This window comes from Trachemys scripta, chromosome 5, assembly GCF_013100865.1.
Source record: "Trachemys scripta elegans isolate TJP31775 chromosome 5, CAS_Tse_1.0, whole genome shotgun sequence".
In the NCBI taxonomy this organism is placed as follows: domain Eukaryota; kingdom Metazoa; phylum Chordata; order Testudines; family Emydidae; genus Trachemys; species Trachemys scripta.
Genome location: NC_048302.1, coordinates 96,376,080 through 96,395,108, shown reverse-complemented (window position 1 = coordinate 96,395,108; position 19,029 = coordinate 96,376,080). Strand labels below are relative to the sequence as shown.

General features: G+C 44.3%; 1 protein-coding gene across 3 annotated transcripts in view; it reads right to left on the bottom strand.

Annotated features, from left to right (window-relative positions):
* Positions 1-19,029, bottom strand: part of PDS5A (PDS5 cohesin associated factor A) — a 174,483-nt gene that overhangs the window by 33,240 nt on the left and 122,214 nt on the right. For all 3 annotated transcript variants that reach the window (XM_034771311.1, XM_034771313.1, XM_034771312.1), the window contains exons 17-19: positions 16,684-16,799; positions 15,793-15,898; positions 2,758-2,918 (exon numbers count right to left, since the gene is read on the bottom strand). In XM_034771311.1, the coding sequence (XP_034627202.1) occupies positions 2,758-2,918; positions 15,793-15,898; positions 16,684-16,799 (383 nt within the window). The remainder of the gene's footprint in view (positions 1-2,757; positions 2,919-15,792; positions 15,899-16,683; positions 16,800-19,029) is intronic.

The window sequence follows — 19,029 nt, the reverse complement described above, 5'->3', positions numbered from 1 at the left end:
CTGCCACAAAAAATTTACAATAGAAATCATATAATCTTTGGAAACAGTAGTGAATAGATGAAAAAATGGACAGACTAGTATTGCAACAAATGAAGTTCTGAAATACATGTTGATTAGAGGTTGATTGTGTACAGCTAGATAAAAGTAGTGGGCTCTGAGTAAAGATTTTAAAGCTGAGACGGAGGACAACATGCACTGTCAAAAGGAGGTCATTCCACACAAAGAGCAGCATGAAACCAGGGCACAAAAATGAGTGGGAGAAGGAAACAAAGAGAACATCAAGGTGAGAAGAGTGGGCAGAGCATAAAGCACAATACAAGGAGTAGGGCTGAATCCAGAAAAGGGTCATGCAGTGCCTTGAAAGTGACTCTTGCCATTGTGACCCCAACCCAGACTTCACAAGCAGGGGCTCTAGGAGAAACCCTAGGGACCCCGCCCAGCCGAGATTCTGGGGTCAGGGAGCATGCTATTTGCTGATGAGGTGGATTAAAAATGTGTGCGCATTGTGTGTGTCTGGTATGTGGCAAGGGTAACAGTGCTGTGGAGGTGGGTAAAGAGTCCTTTGCCTTTTTCTGTAGCTATATGAGAAATAGGATTCTACCCTCTCTGATGAGAGTGAGGGACTTGGCAGGGGGTAAGTTAGCTCCACCTTATGTGTGAGTCCAGAGATACAGTTAAGTTGGAACTGACCCTTGCGTATCAATCACTCCATTGTACAATGAAGTCCTTTTGGGATCTGCTGAGGTTCCTCACTATGGTGGCACTGGAGTGGTCAAGGCCAATAGTGCTTGGTAACTTTAACATCCACATAGACAATGAGTCATCTGAAAAACCCAGGATTTCATGGTCACCAAGGAGCTATCCCAGATGGTTCTGGGCACAAATCATAGTTAGGCAAATACTTAGTTTGGTGTTTGGGATTGCAGTGGAGGTGGAGATTCTCAATGTTATCCCCATGTCACAGACTGATCTTTGGCTCGTTTGATTTCGAGTTAGGGCTCACCTCCCTTGTCTGGACTAGGGACCTGTTTTGATAGTCTTCTCTCAGAAACTAGAGCAGGGGTTCTCAAACTGGGGGTCGGGACCCCTCAGGTGTCACGAGATTATTACATGGGGGGAGGTCACGAGCTGTCAGCCTCCACCCGAAACAGCGCTTTGCATCCAGCATTTATAATGGTGTTAAATATATAAAAAAGTGTTTTAATTTATATGGGGGGGGGGGTGTCACACTCAGAGGCTTGCTATGTAAAAGGGGTCACCAGTACAAAAGTTTGAGAACTACTGAACTAGAGAGACCTGAGGAGTTCCAAAAGGGTCTGAGAGAGAACTCCTTTCCTCAGACAGACTATTGATGGACTGGTGAATTATTGTAATACTCTGGTCCTCAATCATCAATGAAGTGCCCTCTGGGACTCTTTTCCACAGTTTCTGCCTCACAGGTCACCTTGATTTATAGAGGGCCTGCAACAACCAAAGCAAAAGAGAAGATGGCCAGAATGGCGGTGATGCAAATCTAGACTCAAATCTGACAGATTGCAACAAAGATTTTTATAACTCCCATCTTGTGGTTGCGAGAGAGGCAAAGAAATGGTTCTTTGCTTCCACCATCATATCTGAATAATCTTATTTAGTTTGCTTGGTTAATCTGAGGAATTTTTTTCTCAGTTGATGAATAAAGTATCTCCAGTTGAGGGAATTTCTTCATGTCGGATAAAATTGCTCAAATTCAAGTCATAGCTATCTGCCTCAATGGGAGCACAGCATGTTCTGGAGGTGTCAAACCCTAAGGTCAGGTCTATACTAGGAGCACTTTGTCAGTATAGCTATGCTGGGTATACTATACTGGCAAAGCATGCCTAGTGTGGATGCAGTTTATGCTGGCAAACCTGCTGGCATACCTTATTTCAGGCCCCCTGCTTTCCCCACTGCAGAATCTGGCGGCTAGATTGCGAGACAGTGCTTCCTTCCACAAGCAGTCGAAACCTATGCCTTATGATCTGCACTGGCTGCCTACTGATTTCCAGATTGATTTTAGGTGTTGGTTTTGATTTACAGAGCCCTACACGGCTTGAAAACTGCTGAAGAAATTGCCTCTTTCCCCTCATGTCTCGGGCAGTTATAGTTAGCAGAAGCACCTGAGATAGAACCCACGACTCACAGATAGTAGGTGTTCTTTGTTGAAGAAATGGGTTTTTTACCCACGAAAGCTTATGTCCAAATAAATGTGTTAATCTTTAAGGTGCCACTAGACTCCTCATTGTTTCTGTTAGAATATCCCATATCTTTGGAAGTGGTTTCCAACTTGGTCCATAATAACCAGAGTTTTTAACTTTCAGGGGTCACCTTTTCTCCATTTCTCAAAAAAATGGGAGAGGCTGCGTGAAGGAAACCATTGGGTAGAAATAATGTTCGGAGATTAAATTAAATCTTTATGATATCTTTGCTGTTGCTGGTATTTTAAAATGGGAGGTAGACTACATCCTGCTTTTTAAGTGTATATTTTAAGGAGTTTTTTTTAATAATGTATTTATATTAAACCTACAACAAATACATAAAAATAAAGTGAGGACAAGGAGTTTAAATGTGAAAAGAGACAGGGAACCAGTGAAGGGATCAAGGTGGTGGGGTAAAAGGCATACAAGTTCACAGCAACAGGAAAGGAAGATTATTTTAGTAGCAACATGGTGAATACGCTAAAGGAGGGGACAGACTTTTAAGTGTTAAAGGCACTACCAGTATGTGAAGAAATACACTCACGATCTTATCTGCGGCAGGTCTGTTTCTATTTTGTGGCCTGTGTTTCTGAAAATCTGAATAGCTGCCTCAGCTACCTTATCATCTTCCATCCTGAGGCACTGCAGGAGAGACTCATATGTCTCTGCAGAGTGGAACGAGGTAGGATGTGTGAAAGACAAAACCTGTAGATACATAGCAAAACCAAAAAATGTTTTTGCACATGCATAATGGATTACCAACAAACAAAATGATTTCCACTTATGTTTCTTTATGAGAAATAACAGTAGCATGTTTATGCCATTTCATATAAGGTGCTTCTTGTTACACATCTTAAGATGCATCTTAAAATACATTAACTAACATTTTGTTTTTCAGGGCTCCCCATCCATTACTTTTTTTTTAAAAAAATTGGATTTTTAAATATTTGAACATATTTATTCAAGACATTATTATAGTACTTAGAACTTGTTTTATAGCTCAACCTATGTAAGCAACTCTTTCCGCTCATTTTGAGAAATCTCAAAAGCGTAATTTTTCCAGAATCTTAAATAATTGGGTACAAAAAGAATGACCAGGTTTAACTGATATCCATTTTAATCTAAGTCACAAACATTCAAGCACATCTTGTAAAGGAATTACCTACCTAATAATTTTTTCCCAAACCTGCAGGGATTCAAAGCTGGCCACAGGGAGAACAAGTAGCTATCACAAGGCAAAACTACTCTAAGAATACAGGAATTCAGAAAACATGTGTTAGGAAGGGGGAAAATAGTCAAATGGATGTCTAATAGGATGCAAGTACTGTATACCTTTGGATTAATCTGAGCTGGGCTTCCAGGATAAGAGTTGCACACTATACACATATACTACATACACTACAGGACAGGCCCAACAAGGAAAATAACAGAACATCACTGGCCATCATGTACAGCCCCCAACTAAAACCTCTCCAGCACATCATCAACGATCTACAACCTATTCTGGAAAATGATCTCTTATTCTCGCAGACCTCTCACTGTCCTTGCTTACAGACAGCCCCCGAACCTGAAGCTCACCAGCAACTACACACCACACCACAGAAACACCAACCCAAGAATCAATCCCTGTAACAAACCCTGTTGCCTACTCTGTCCCCATATGTACTCTAGCGACATCATCAGAGGACCCAACCACGTGAGCCACACCATCAGGAACTCATTCACCTGCACATCTACTAATGTGGTATATGCCATCATGTGCCAGCAATGCCCCTTTGCCATGTACATTGGCCGAACCAGGCAGTCTCTACATAAAAGAATAAATGGACACAAATCAGATGTCAGGAATGGTAACATACAAAAACCAGTAGGAGAACACTTCAATCTCCTTGGACATTCTATAACAGATTTAAAAGTAGCCATACTTTAACAAAAAAACTTCAAAAACAGACTTCAAAGAGAAACTTCTGAGCTACAATTCATTTGCAAATTTAATACCATTAATTTGGGCTTGAATAGGGACTGGGAGTGGTTGGTTCACTACAAAGGCAATTTTCCCTCTCTTGGTATTGACACCTCCTCCTCAATTATTGGGAATGGACCACATCCACCTTGATTGAATTGGCCCTGTCAACACTGGTTCTCCACTTGTAAGATAACTCCCTTCTCGTCATGTGTCAGTATATTTATGCCTGCATCTGTAATTTTCACTCCATGTATCTGAAGAAGTGGTTTTTTTTACCCACGAAAGCTTATGCCCAAATAAATGTTATTCTTTAAGGTGCCACCAGACTCCTCGTTGTTTTTACACACATATAGACATCAGATGTAAAGAAATTCTTTGAAAGAGTATCTTACCATAGAGCCAAGAAAGGAAAGATTACTCACCTTGTAGTAAGTGCAGTTCTTCGAGATTATGTTGTCCCTATGTGCAGTGCACTTCAGGTTGTGCATGTGCTCCATGCCCAAGACTCCCAACATTTTTCTAGCAGTGTCCATTCGGGCCATGCGAGAGTCCCTGCTTTCAACATGCTCCACACTGAGGACTGATAGACTGCCGTCATTTCAGTTCCTTCTCCCCCCCTGTACCCCACAAAAGGACCCCAGGACACAGGGAAAAGGGACAGGTAGTGCACTACGCTTAGGAACAATACATCTCAAAGAACTCCAGTTACTATAAGGTGAATAACCTTTCCTTCTTTGAGTGCTTTTCTCTATAACTTACTGCACTTCAGGTGATACACAGGAAGTTTTCCTCCTCCAGAAGTGGTGGGTGTCCAGAGCCCTGTACCATGCAGAACTGCCCTGCCCATGGAGGCCTCTGAGGCAGCCGATTGCACCAGGGCATAATGTCTCATGAAGGTATGCACAGAGCTCCATGTTGCTGCTCTGTAGATGTTAATACAGACTTCCCTAAATAGGCGACTGAGGATGCCTGGGCTCGTGAGTGTGTTTTCACACTGCCTCCAAAGAGACAGAGCACTATGCAGCCCAAGATCCACTTTGACAGACTCTTGACGAAAAGGCCTCTTTGTCATCCTCTCTGCAAACAAGAGGAAAAGTCTAGGAGACTTCTGGAATGCCTTTATCCTTTGCAGATAAAAGGCAAGGGCCCTACACACATCCAGACAGCACCACTTCGTCTCTTCTCTCCTGGCATCTGGCTTAGGTTATAATACAGGGAAGTGGGTGCTTTGATTGATGTGAAAGTCTGATACCACCTTACGGACAAACCTCGGGAAAAGTTTCAGGAACAACTTGTCCTTGTGGAAGATAATGTGTATCAATGCTCTCCCATGAGTCCCCCTAATTCACCTATCCTCCTGGCTGACATGATTATAATCAGGAATGTTACCTTCATGGAAAGGTGTAGCAAGGAGCAAGATGGCTCAGACAGTACCCCTGTCAAGAGTTGATAAGACCAAATTTAAGTCTCAGGCTGGCATGGGATTCACCATTGGAGGGAAGATCCTAAGTAAGCCCTTCAGGAACCAGGATGTGACTAGATATGAGAACATATAGTAGGTGCCCACTGGTGGGTGGAACACACTGATGGTTGCTAGGTGGACCCTAAGGTAGCTGAGAGAGAGTCCCAAGGATTTTAAAGAGAATTGGTAGTCTACCACAACTGACACCCCAGATCACAGAAAGAAAAGTCCCTATTGACCACACCAGATTGAAAACCTCTTCCATTCTGTGTAGTAGCACGTACTGGTAGCATTCTTCCTACTGCTACTCAGTAGGGCCCTGAGCAGGCCTCTCTAGGTTCAAAATCCATCCAAATCTATACCCTCATGTGTAGCGTGGATGAGTTGGGATGGCGAATCCTGCTGTAATCCTGTGCCAAGAGGTCTTGAACCAGGGAAGGCCAGGCTGATAGCTACAACAGTGTGGGTTACCAGAACTGACGGGCCCAACCCAGCCCTATGAAAATAACCTGCGCCTTGTCCTGCTTGATCTTCCTTAGTAACCGGGGAAACAAAGGGATCAGGGGAAACGTATATCTCAGGATCCCTGACCATTGCATGAGGAAGGTGTCACTCAGAGAGCCCAGGCTGCAAACACCACTTCGGAGCAGGACTCCTCTCACTTTTAGTTCACATTGGGAGAAACAAGCCTGTGATCACATGACCACAAAAGTCCCACTTTTGCTCTCTGGAGAAAGATCTCCTGAGGGAGTCTGCCAGGGTATTCTGAACCCCTGGGAGATGGATGGCAATCAGGGCAATTTGAAGAGCTATGCACAAGTCCAGAGTTGCGGGAAATATACCCCTTCCCTGCTTGCTGATGTAGTAGACTGCCATCATGTTGTAGACAATACCTATAAAAGATATTACCTCACCCACCTTGTCTCTCTGCCATCATGGTGTTTAACAGCACCTGGACTGACTGGCCATGAAGTGAGGGGGCAACAGCTTGCAGGTCAACTCGAGCACATTGAGGTCAAGCATAGATTCCCAAGAGGACAATGTCCCTTGGGTCACCTGCCCCTCTATGTGGGCCCCCCCAACATACTAGGGATGTGTCTGTGGCACAATCCTCACTATGAGCAAGGAAATGAACAGGGTCCTCTTTCCACCCCACCCCACCCACACACCTTTTTCCTGTCCACTCACCAGTCCAGGGAGTCCAAGACCCTTTGAGGAATTGAAACTAGAAAGTAGAGGCTGTGTCCGCCCAGAGCGTAAACAGACTGAGCCACACTTGCAGGTATCTGAGGTGGAGCCTTGTAAATGGGGTCCCATGACTACTTGCAGGCATATTACCCAACAGGGCCAGGCAAGACCAAATGGACATCCTGGGGCTCATCCAGATTTGCTATATAAGCCTGTCGATGGCTAAGAAACTGTTGTCTGGTAGGTACGTCCTTGGTGACATCACATCCAGCCTTGCTCCAATAAACTCTATAATTTGTGTGAATACCAGGGTGGACTTGTCCTATTCCACTCTGAGACCCAGTCTCTCATACAGGTCCAGAAGTTTTAGTTAGGAAGTGAGGGTGTGTCTTGTGCCACTAGCTCCCCTGTTCTCCTGGCCAAAATGATGGCTATGAGGAACAAGAGCTAAAGAGACAAATGAAGGCGGGAAGTTTCCCATAGGTTCAAACAGGCGTTTCCTCAGAGCACTTAGCACTAAGTTGAGGTCTCATAGTGAAGTAGGTTCCTTGACAGGAGGAAAAAGGTTGAACAGACCTTTAATAAACCTTGCAGTGGTCGAGAGTGTCAAGTCTGAAAATCCCTTGATGGAGGGATGAATGGCTGTTCGGGCAGCTAAGTGAACCTTGATTGAGCTCATTGATAATCCTGCAGTTTTTAAATGTAGTGAGTAATGGAGAATGTGTGTGTCAGGCAGGACTTGAGAGGAGGCATAGATCAATGGTTGCTCCAAGCCTGGAAGTGTTTCCACCTCAGTAGGCAAGATTTGCTTGTCAAGGATTTCTTACTATTAAGCAGTCCTGTTTGTACCTCTGTGGAGCAATCTTGATCTACACCAGAAAGCCAACTAGTAGGTAGGTCGTGAAGTGAAGTGCCCAGAGGTTGGGGTGGGTGATGGATTCCAACTCCTAAGGATATCCACTGTCAGGGCAAGGCAGAAAGAAGGTATAGCTCAGTGGTTTGAGCATTGGCCTGCTAAACCCAGGGTTGTGAGTTCAATCCTTGAGGCGGCCACTTGGGGATCTAGGGCAAAATCAGTACTTGGTCCTGCTAATGAAGGCAGGGGGCTGGACTCGATGACCTTTCAAGGTCCCTTCCAGTTCTAGGAGATGGGATATCTCCATTAATTTCAATTTCAGGTTATCAAGACATGAGCACCAGCTCTGGGAACGACACCTATCTCAGCCACTACAGTGCTATGAGGATGGCTACTTATATCTCCCGTTTCAATTTGTTTAGGACTTTAGGCAGTGAAGACATCCAGGGATAAGCATATAGCAATACATGAGGCCAATGGAAGACTAGGGCCTCACCAGTTGAGTTGCAGCTGTACTCTTTCCCTTGAACAGAATTGTCCACAGTTTGTATTAGATTTCTTTGCAACACCATACATCTCCAGATTACCCCAAAAAAGACACATCCTTCGGAATCCTCGTTCAGCTCCTGCAGGTGGAAATGTCTGCTGAGCAAGTCTGCCATTGTGTTCTGAAGTCCTTGAAATAAACCGCTGAGACCTGTATGGGGCATGATATGCACCAGTTTTACAGTGTTACAGATAAGGACTGGGATCTTGCTCCTCCTTGTTGATTGATATAATATATTGCTGCTCTGCTGTCCAGCATTATTCTGATTGGGTGGCCCGTGATGTGGGGTAGAAAGTGCTGATAAGCAACAAGAACAACTCTCCGCTCTAGTATGCTGATGTGGAGGATCACCTCCTGAGGGGTCCATTTGCCTTGAGCTGTGAAGTTCTGAAATTGTGCGCCCAAGCCTATCAGGCAGGTGTCTGTAGTGATGATCCTTGTGGGAAGAACCTGCAAGAATGGAACTCCCTCACATACTTTTTGTGGATCCTTCCACCAACTTAGAGAATCGAGGACCCTCTGAGGTATGGACACCTGCTTTGATAAACTGTGCTTGTTGGGGGTGTAGATGGTTCTCAGCCAGGCTTGAAGACATTGGAATGTATCTTGCTAAGGGTGTCACAAACGTACAAGCTGCCCTATGGCCCAGGAGTTGCAATCAGGCCCTTGAAGTGGTTGTCAGGCTCTCTTGTACTGTAGAAATGAGATTGGATATTACGGCAAACCTTTCCATAGGTAAGTATGCTCTGGCAGTGGAGGAGTCCAGAGTAGCCCTGATGAAGTCTCCAGGTTGAGTGGACATGAGTGCACACTTTTCTATATTGAGGCAGAGGCCCAGGGAACAGAACAGTGATATGGCTCTGTGGGTTGCTATCTACACCTTGAGAAATGAGTGATCTTTCAGGAGCCAATCATCCAGGTATTCTCATCCGGCGAAGATGGGCTGAGACTGCTAAGAGGACTTTGGTAAAAGACTCTAGGGGTAGCGAAGAGGCCAAAGAGTAGGATGTGATACTAGTAGCAGTCCTTACCCACGACAAATTGTAGGAAACAACTGTGGAGAGATCGGTGGTTATATGAAAACAAACATCCTGAAGGTCAAGGGAGACAAACCAATCTCCTGAATCCAGGGAGGGAATTATTGTTGCTAGGATTATCTTTCTGAACTGTTGAGGGTGGACAAAGCTGTTCAAAGTTCCAAGATCCAGAACTGGTTTCCATCCTCCGTTTTCATTTGGAAACAAGAAGTACCAGGAACAGAACCCTTTCCTGACAAGGAAAGGAAAGTCCAGTGGAACAGATTCAATCACCCCAGGCTTGGGAGGGATTGTTACCTCTTGCCTCAAGAGACCCTCATGAGAGCACTCCATAAAGAGGGACAGGGAGAGGGTGCTCCTCAACTGCATGGCATAACCCATGGACAACTCCAGAATCCATCTGTCTCAGGTGATGAGCTCCCAGGGAGGCAGAAAATGGGAGAGATCATCCCCATAAAGGTGGAGGGGAGATAGGTACAGAGCAGGATCTGGAGCAAGAGAGAGCTCATGACCCTCAACTAACAAGTCAAAAAGGTTGTTTTGAGGATGTAGGCAACTTGGAAGTCACTGCAGAGTATGGCCCTTTCTTAGCATACTTGAGCTTCTTTTGGGGAAGTTCAGCCAATCAGGCGGACTCGTAGAGGACTGGGTGAGAGCATTGCACTGACTGTGATCTACTGTATTTTCTCTTTGATGCAGGTGCATAGATGCAAAGATTGTAGTGTCGCCCAGGAGTCCTAAAGTGAATGAAGGTATCAATCTATAGGAACATTGAACAATTTGGGTCCCTCAAAAGGGGAGGTCCCAAACAGTTTTATACCTCCCCCCTGGAGGCCAGAAAGACTGCAGCCAAAAAGCTTGGCGCATTACCAGTGCCATAGCCATGGAACATGCAGCTGTACAGGCTGCATCAAGTGAGGCCTGGAGAGATGCTTTGGCAATTGTCTGGGCATCTGTTATGAGAGCTTGAAATTGTTCCCTCTGGTCCTGTAGCAGATCAGAAAAAATGAGAACTTTAAATAGTTTATAAAATAATATTTTGCCATCACAGAAATTAGTAATTGGCTACTAGAAATTACAAGGAGCTCAGAATAGCTCAGAAGATCTAGCTATTTCAGCTCCGTGTCTGATGGCGCTGAACGGGATCTATGTTGCCTCTTTTGCTCATTAACAGCTTCAACCACTGGGATTTAGGTGTTGGGTAGTAGAAAAAAATACTCCAAGCAGAATATAGTATTTTTTTTGTCAGTCTGTTTACACATAGGTAGTATAGTGGTTGAGGACTGATACAGGCTGATACTATACAGGCTGGGGCCAGTAACACATCATTGACAGGCAAGGCAATTTTGCCCTGAGGCGATATATGGAGGATGTCCAACAAGTCATGTTGGGGTTCCTGCATTGACTCTAATAGAATTTGCAAGGTCTCTGCTATCTGTTTGTTAAGGTCTTGAAATTGTCATTCTAAGATGGTGGGGGAGGCATAACAACTGCATCTGGCAAGGAGGAGGATTTGAGGTAAAGTAGTGGTTCTTCTTCCTCTGCAAGTTACTCCTGTGAAGCTGATGCTTTTGACACATCCTCTTAAGAGATGGAATCCTGTAAAGCTGGTTGCCACAAGGGGCCCCTGGGTTCCAATAAGCCCACTGAGATGGAAAGAGGAAGGGGGAAGGACCACAGGGTTGTCCTTACCCGATTTGCTGGGTGTGTGTTCTGCAAGGGCTTCCTCAGGGTGCACTGCAAGAGAAGGAGGCTGGAATAGTAAAGTAGGGGAGCCTTGTATGGACATCTCAATCAGATGAGGTGTCACTCCCATGTCCATCCAAGGGACAAACAGTGCAGTACTATTCGTTGAGTGGGTACCGGAGGTCAAGTCTTGGTTAGATGGTATCAGAGAATATGTTGGAAGTTCCTCTTGGTACCCTCAATGGATTTGTGAGGAACTAGTGACAGTGTTGGTACCAGACAGTACATCAATTCTGGAAGGTAAGTCTGTACTAGTGGGGAGTAGCTCTCAGTAACCTGGAACAACGATGACTCAGGTTTTTCAAGGATCTGAAGATCCTTATGGCAAAGAAGACTAGATGGTACCAACAATTCCGAACACTGACCCTCAGGAGTTAGTATGTTGGGTGGTACTGGAGTGCGATCCATGTACGTGTCTCTGCTGGCAGAGGAAGGTGGTACCGATGACTACTTCAGTTTAACCTTAAAGTCCTTGTGCTTTGGAGGCATTGGGTCTGGTGCCGGCTTTGGTGCCTCCGTGGGTTAACAGACAGCTTTTTGGTACACGGTGTAGTTTCCCTAGCTGGTGCCAGGGTCTCCATACTGGAAGGGATGGGGACCTTAGCAATAACCTGTGTAGGGATGTGAGGTCTCCTGAGATCCAGACCAAAAGGGTGTCTTTCCCCTTCTCTTATCCTGTTCCAGGGAATGGGATCTCTTCTTTATTGATGGTCTGGGAAGTTCTAAGGCGTCAGCAGTGACAGTCCCCAAGGGCTCCATGAGTAACCGAATTAGATGCAGGGGCAGGGGAGAAGGGAGTGACTCAGACCCCAGAGATCTCAGAGAATGTTCCACATCAACAGGAGTTTTAGCCTGTCCTCCCTCAGTTTTTTAGATCTACTTTTAAATCCTGAGCAGATCTTACATTTGGAGGGGATATGAGTCTCTCCCAAGCAGCAGAGACAGCTTGAGCGTCTGTCATGCAGGGAAAACACCTGTGGCAGGTCTGGCAGAGTTTGAAGCTTGGGGTCTTGGGTGTAACCCATAACTCAAGGACAGAGAAAAAATAAAGGCCCAAATCAACCAAATGAAAGAAGGGAATAAAAAAGAGGGAATTCCGATACTCACTGCAAAGGAATAAAAATATATTAAGCAAGAGAAGTAGCTAGCTAACGGATGTTGTGACACACCATCTTAAGCCACAGTTGACTGAGAAGGAACTGGAGTGGCATGAGTCTACCACCCTCTTTCCCCACCCCCTCATATCAAAGCACAGGAATATCCAGGGCACAAGCAGAGACCTGTGGACGTGTGTGACAAAAATCTCTGATCAAAAGTACACAGTGCACATACATAGAAACATAGAAGTGTAGAACTGGAAGGAACTTCAATAGTCATCTAGTCCAGTCCTCTGCACTCAAGGCAGGACTAAGTAACAACTAGACCATTCCTAACAGGTGCTTGTCTAACCTGTTCTTAAATACCTCCAATGACAGAGATTCCACAACCTCCCATGGCAATATGTTCCAGTGCTTAACTACCCTAACAGTTAGGAAGTTTTTCCTGATGTCCAACCTAAACCTCCCTTGAGACAATATAAGCCCATTGCTTCTTGTCCTGAGGTGGGGCACCCAGAGGGACACTACTTGAAAAAAAACACTCTATTCTTGCCCTACACACCTTGGTACTGGCTTATTTCTCTAGTGTTCTTTCAGCTATACACCATGTACCACTCACTCCACATAAGCTGCATGACTAATTTTCCCATTAGTGTCCATCCCCCTTGGATTTCTTCCAGATGGCTCCCATATGCGTTTATCTGTCATGCTACCACACTCTTCTTCAAGTCCTTCCTCAAAACTTTCTTCTTCTGAAAGACCTTTCCCTCCTTAGTTTCCTTCTCAGAGGAATATTAACACTCAACAACTAAAAACCTTTATGTTGCATTAAGCTGCATTAAGAAATAATCCAAAACCGTAACTGTACAGGTGCATGCTAAAATTCTCTGTTCAGTCACAGTGCTATTGTCACCTACCATTCCCCATATTGTGTTAGATAATGCTAACAGACATTGTACAATCTAAATAGTAGTTAATTATATAACACTATCTGGTCAATATACAGGATATTGGTTAATACTGTTAATTCCGTATTAAGAAATGTACCTATATGTGCTAAAACAATGTAATTGTACAGTCTTACTGTAAATGACCCAAAATATGAATAAATAAAATATTTGTTTCCCTGCCCTCAAACCATATGAATACAGTAAACTTTTCAGTGAAAGGTATGAGACAGGTTCTTACCTGCCTTATAAAGTGCCTACAGCACTATTGATGCTATGTAAATAACTAATGTATTATTACAAAATATTGTGTGCCATAATATTTTATAATAGCTGAAGTTGGAAAAAGTTGGTAAATATTGCTATCTTATTAAACACAATGTGAAATCCTTCCTCTCAAAATCACTTTTCAGGTCTAAACCTCTGAAATTCAAAAGACTCCTTCAAAAGTGAAATATATGAGTGTAATGAAGAACAAAATTCTACATTACATCATCATAACTCATGAATGCTAAATATAGAGCCAATTTGTATAACTTACAGATCTTCTAACACACCATCCAAGAAAATTCACCAACAACCTTTTGAGTGTAGAATTAGGTTTGTGCTTATAAAGTAGTATTGATATTCAAAATTCCTTTTTCTTAAGCATTTCCCCCCCCCCCCCCCCCAAAGGCACTTTTTTTGGAGATTTAAGATCTTTTGGGGTGCTTGGCTCCCTAATGTGAGGGGTAAACCAGAATGTGCCTCCTCCACTTAGTTCCTCTCTTCTGCTTTACTCCCCTCTGGTCATGCTTAGAGGTGAAATTTTGTTTTTGCTACTCTCTGGATAATTTCTTCCCAGTGAGATCTTCCATCTGGTAAGCCGTCCCAGCAGCACAAAGACTCCAGAAGAGATCAAGGAAACTATAGTTCCAGCAGGAAGCTCCAGCAGGGTCCAGCTGCTGGTTCCAAGATTGTCTCCTCCAGCCAGGATTTTCCTTCATTCTATTTAGGCATTGGTATCCTGTTCATCGCCACTGTATTGCTATGCTGCCACTGGTTCCAGCAGCCCCTCCTGCCTAAGCTTCTATATGGAACTATGACACCTGAGATCCTGGGGGAAGTCAGGTCTTACACAGGGTCAAGGGAATGTACTGGGCCCATGTAGGTAACAAGAGGAATGGTAACCAGGCAGGATGCAGAAAGACTTGTCTGACTTGAGCTACTGTAGATATAGAGCAGAGGTGGGCAAAGTACGGCCCGCGGGAACTTCCTGCCGGCCCTTGAGCTCCTGGCCCAGGAGGCTAGCCCCCTCCCCCGCAGCTCACTGCACCGCTGGCGCAATACTCTGTTCGACAGAGCTGCAACCTCTTGCTGGGTAGCACAGCTGCAGAGCCACGGCCTGAGGTGGTGCTCTGGGCTGCACAGTGGCGTGGCTAGCTCAGCTGGGCAGCGCAGCTGCCTGTCCTGGTGCTCTGGGCAGTGTGGTAAGGGGGCAGGGAACAGGGCGTTGGATAGAGGGCAGGGGAGTTCAGGGTGGTGGTCAGGGGGCGGGGGTGTGGACAGGGGTCGGAGCGGTCACTGGGCGGGGAACAGGGGAGTTGAATGGGGGCAGGGGTCCCAGGGGGAGGGGCAGTCAGGAAGAAGGGGGATTGGATGGGGCGGCAGGGGGCAGTCAGGGCAGGGGTGCCGGGGGCGGTCAGGGAGAAGGGGTGGTTGGATGGGGCAGGGGTTCCAGGGGCAGTCAGGAATGAGAGGAGGGGTTGGATGGGGCAGTGGGGGGCAGTTAGGGGACAGGGAGGGATGAATGGGGCAGGAGTCCTGGGGGGGCTGTCAGGGGACAGGGAATGGGGAGGGGTGGGCCAGATAGAGGGTGGGGGCCAGGCCACGCCTGGCTGTTTGGGGAGGCACAGCCTCCCCTAACCAGCCCTCCATACAATTTCGGAAACCCGATGTGGCCCTCAGGCCAAAAAGTTTGCCCGCCCCTGGTGTAGAATCTGTTTGCATCAACTGGATCCATAGGGACTCCTGGTCACAACCATCAGCTGCAGTTCCTCTGCAGGTGGAAAAGCTGAGGCCCCACTACAACTGACTGGTACACTATTTGCTACCTTAATAGGGGTGCAATTGGAAAACTATTCAGTGTCTTGTAGACAATAGGGGATGGTCTCATGGATTAGACTAGAAAGTGCTGATGATAACACAGTGACTAATTCCTTTAGCCTCTCTAGAAGTCACTGGAGGATGCAACTCTTTTTAAAGACAGGAGAATTCAGGAGGAATCACATATAATCTTCATATTAAACAAATATTGCTGCAATATTTAGCATTTGCATTATGAAGACTAAAAATAGCTTTTTGGGAGAAAGGTGTGAAAGGGAAAAGTATGTAACAGAGGGGCAGGATTTTCCTGCTGCATCCCTTTTAGCAGGCATTGGATCTCTGCAGGCTGTTGCCGGTTGCTAACATACCAGATGTAGTTTATTAGATTCTGCTCTAAATATGAAGTAAATGTGAGCTTCCCTCTGTGGTGAGGAAGCTAAGGTCTGAGACAGACAGGCCACACTTAGAAAAGGGGCTTAGGCTGGAGATTACATAATGGTATTTTTGTATTACTCTTCTTAATAAAACCAAATTCCAAGATGTGGTGACTTTTTGACTGTTTACAAGAAGTGGGTAATTTATTGAAGCTGTTTGGGGACTCCATTACCATACAGTGTAAGAAAACTAATCTACATTGCTGTAGAATACCTTGAGAAGTTCAAGTCCTGCACGAATAGCAGTATCAGGACTTACACCCTCCTCTTCATCATCAGCTGTTCCCTCTATAGATTTATTCATCAGCTTTACTAGTGCGCTAAAATAAGAAATGTTAAATAAAGATATATTATTAAACTTGATTATGTGCATTAACAGAGACACCATAGATTATTATGACAAAGAATTTTCAGATTAGCTTCATTTAGTTTTGGCAATGAACTAGATTGGTCAGTTTTAAAATCCTTTACTTCCTGGTTCTCATGGACTAGTAAAAAGATGTTATGCTTATAGGTTCCTGATTTTTCTGGGAAATATTTTATTTAAAAAGCCATTTCAGTTAAATCAAAACAATATGAAAACACATATATAATAGTTTGGTAAATGATCCCACCTCCCCTCAACACACCTGTTCCCCAAAGCCATTATTTTGGTGACAAACTGAGTTGGTAGTATTAGCTCACTTACATAATCAGGCTGCCAGGTAAGTCACAAAAGGAACCCCAAAATTCTCCTCCTCAAACCCACAAAGATAAAGTAATTGATTCAATTATTAGATAGCATTCTGTGTCCAGTGTTAGCTATATGGAAGTTATATATGCCTGTCATCCTCAAATAAGGCCTCCAAATAGTCAATTTACCAATACCATCTTTTATATTAATGTTTCTACAATTTGCACTACTAAGCCTTAAAAAAAAAAAAAAAAAAAAAGCAGAAATTAAGTCAGGTTTTCTAGACTGATGGAAATGAAGACAACTATATAAACAATTTTTAAAAATGCAGATAGATACTTCTGTACCAGATGTAAATTAATATGGAAGATAATCCTAGTATTAACATCCTCTTTAAAGTCAGTAATGGGTCAGTATAATCTTCCAGCCTACCTAATGGCTTCTGAGTCAATGTGCACTGGGGCAATTCTTTCCAAAAGAAATTTGACCATCTCCAGGAAAGGATTTGTTGGCTGCTTGGGATTTGCAAGCTTCCGGGCTATCTCCCGCTACAAAAAGAAAAAAGTGTTATATTACAAGCAAAAATCATTACACTAATTTTAATTGTTTCTGAAGTGTTATACATTTTGTATTTGTAGAAATAATGCTGAACAAAAGTCAATTCTTCACGAACTAGCTTCACAGTTCATACAATCATTGAAAAGGATGGGCTGTGGCTACCATGGACTTTTAATGGGAGTGATGGGAGTTAGGCATCTATGCACTTTTGTAATGCCACATAGGTTCCTATCTGCACCCGTAGGTGCCTAAATACCTTTATAAATCTGACCCAGTATCTTTTATGCAAATAACCAATGGCTTAAGCACTTCATCCCACTACCTAAGAAAAAACGGTTACTTACTGTGGCACTCTGTACCTCAAAGAAACACCCTGGAACCCCATATTCACCCATCATATAATTATGATATATTTCATACAAAGTGTGCCATGTAAGATATCATATGAAAAGTCACAATCTGCTGAAACCCATCATTCTGTCAAAACACGTCTATCATTAGTGTATATGAAATTAGGAGATTTTGTTGTATGATTATTACTGAAATATGTTGTAAGTTTGAGAGTCTTCCAGTGCTAGTTCTTCCGCGACAACAAAGAAGGTGATACTCTCTCAGGAGGGCATTAAACAACCCTTAATCAGCAGGGGAGTGATAAGCAAGGGACTTACAATGTTGTAAAGAGAGCTTCACAAGCCTTACACAATGGGAGATTGCTCAACTCCATGTAGGGAGACTGGATATCCTGATTTTATAGGGGCAGTCCTCATATTCAGGGCTTTTTCTTATGTAGGTGCCTATTATCTCCCACCCCTGTGCCGATTTTTCAGACTTTCAGACTTGCTATCTGGTCACCCTATCTCCGTGACTCAGCAAAGCCCACCAGGACATGTTGGGACTTATGTTTTCCAGGCACATGAACTGAGGATATAAAATACGGGACAGTGGCATCATGCTTTTGCCTTTCTCCTCCCCTACATAAGATGGGATGCTGGGAAAAGAAAGATTTGGACTGAGGAGACTGGTACCAAGCTTAAAGGGGAAGCCTGTGTACTGAGAACTGTAACCTACCTGCAATATCCAGTGGGGTGAAGAAAGCTGCTTGATCCAAATACTGCCTAATCGAATAAGGTTTAAGATTTAGACTGTGTGCTTACCTTTTATTTTCTTTGGTAACTATCTCTGATCTTTTGTGCCCATCACTTATAACCATTTAAAATCTATCTTTTTGAAGTTAATAACCCTGTTTTATATTTTGCCGAAAACAGTGTGTTTTGCTTGAAGTGCTTGGGAAATCTCAGCTCAGTTTACAAAGGCTAGTGTGCATCGTCTCTACATCGAGGGAGGGGCAGACTGGGTAATAAACTTACATTGGTCAGGCTTCTATCCAGGGTAAGACGGTATATTCCGGAGGTACAAGGCTGGGGACTTGGGAGATTCGCTGGTGCCTTTCTCTGTGTGAGTCATGAGTGGCTCAGGGAGCATTCACATAATTTAGCTGGGTTTGGAGCTCCACATGCTGCTGTGCTAAGTGATAGTGCCTGGAAGGGTTCGTGGCTTGTCACAAGCAACGCATTGTGAGAGACAGCCCAGGCTGGAGAGTTAAGGGAGCACAGACAGATGGAAGTACAAGAAAATAATGCATATGTCCACACTGCAATTTAACACCAGAGGCTGGCCCATATCAGCTGACTTGGGCTCATGGGGCTCAGGCTGCATGGCTGTAAAATTGCAGTATAGATGTTTGGGCTCAGGGACCCTCCTCCATTGTTGTGTCCCAGAGCTCAGGTTTCAGCCTGAGCCAGATAGTCTACACTGCAATTTTACAGCCCTGAGAACCCAAACAAGCTGACCTGAGCCAGTTGCAGGTGTTTAACTGCAGTGTAGACATACCCAAGGAGACAGTATTGCTCACTATGGCAGGCAGTGGTTTCAGTACACCAGCAGCCTAACTGCTGTCAACTTTTTAGTAAGCATCACAGCAAAGAAGAATTTTAAGGAGGCATTTGAAGGAAGATAATGAGTTAGTTTTGCAGATGCTGATGGGGAATTTCTTTAAAGTGTAAGGGGCAGCATGGGCGAAAAAACAAAGGTGCTTGTTTGAACTTTAATTAGAGGGACATGTAGGCTGGCATCTTGGGCCAACTGGAAGAGGAAGTTGACATCTTGACAGTGAATGAGAGGATAGATAGGGTGAGCACAGGCCATGAAAGGCACTAAAAG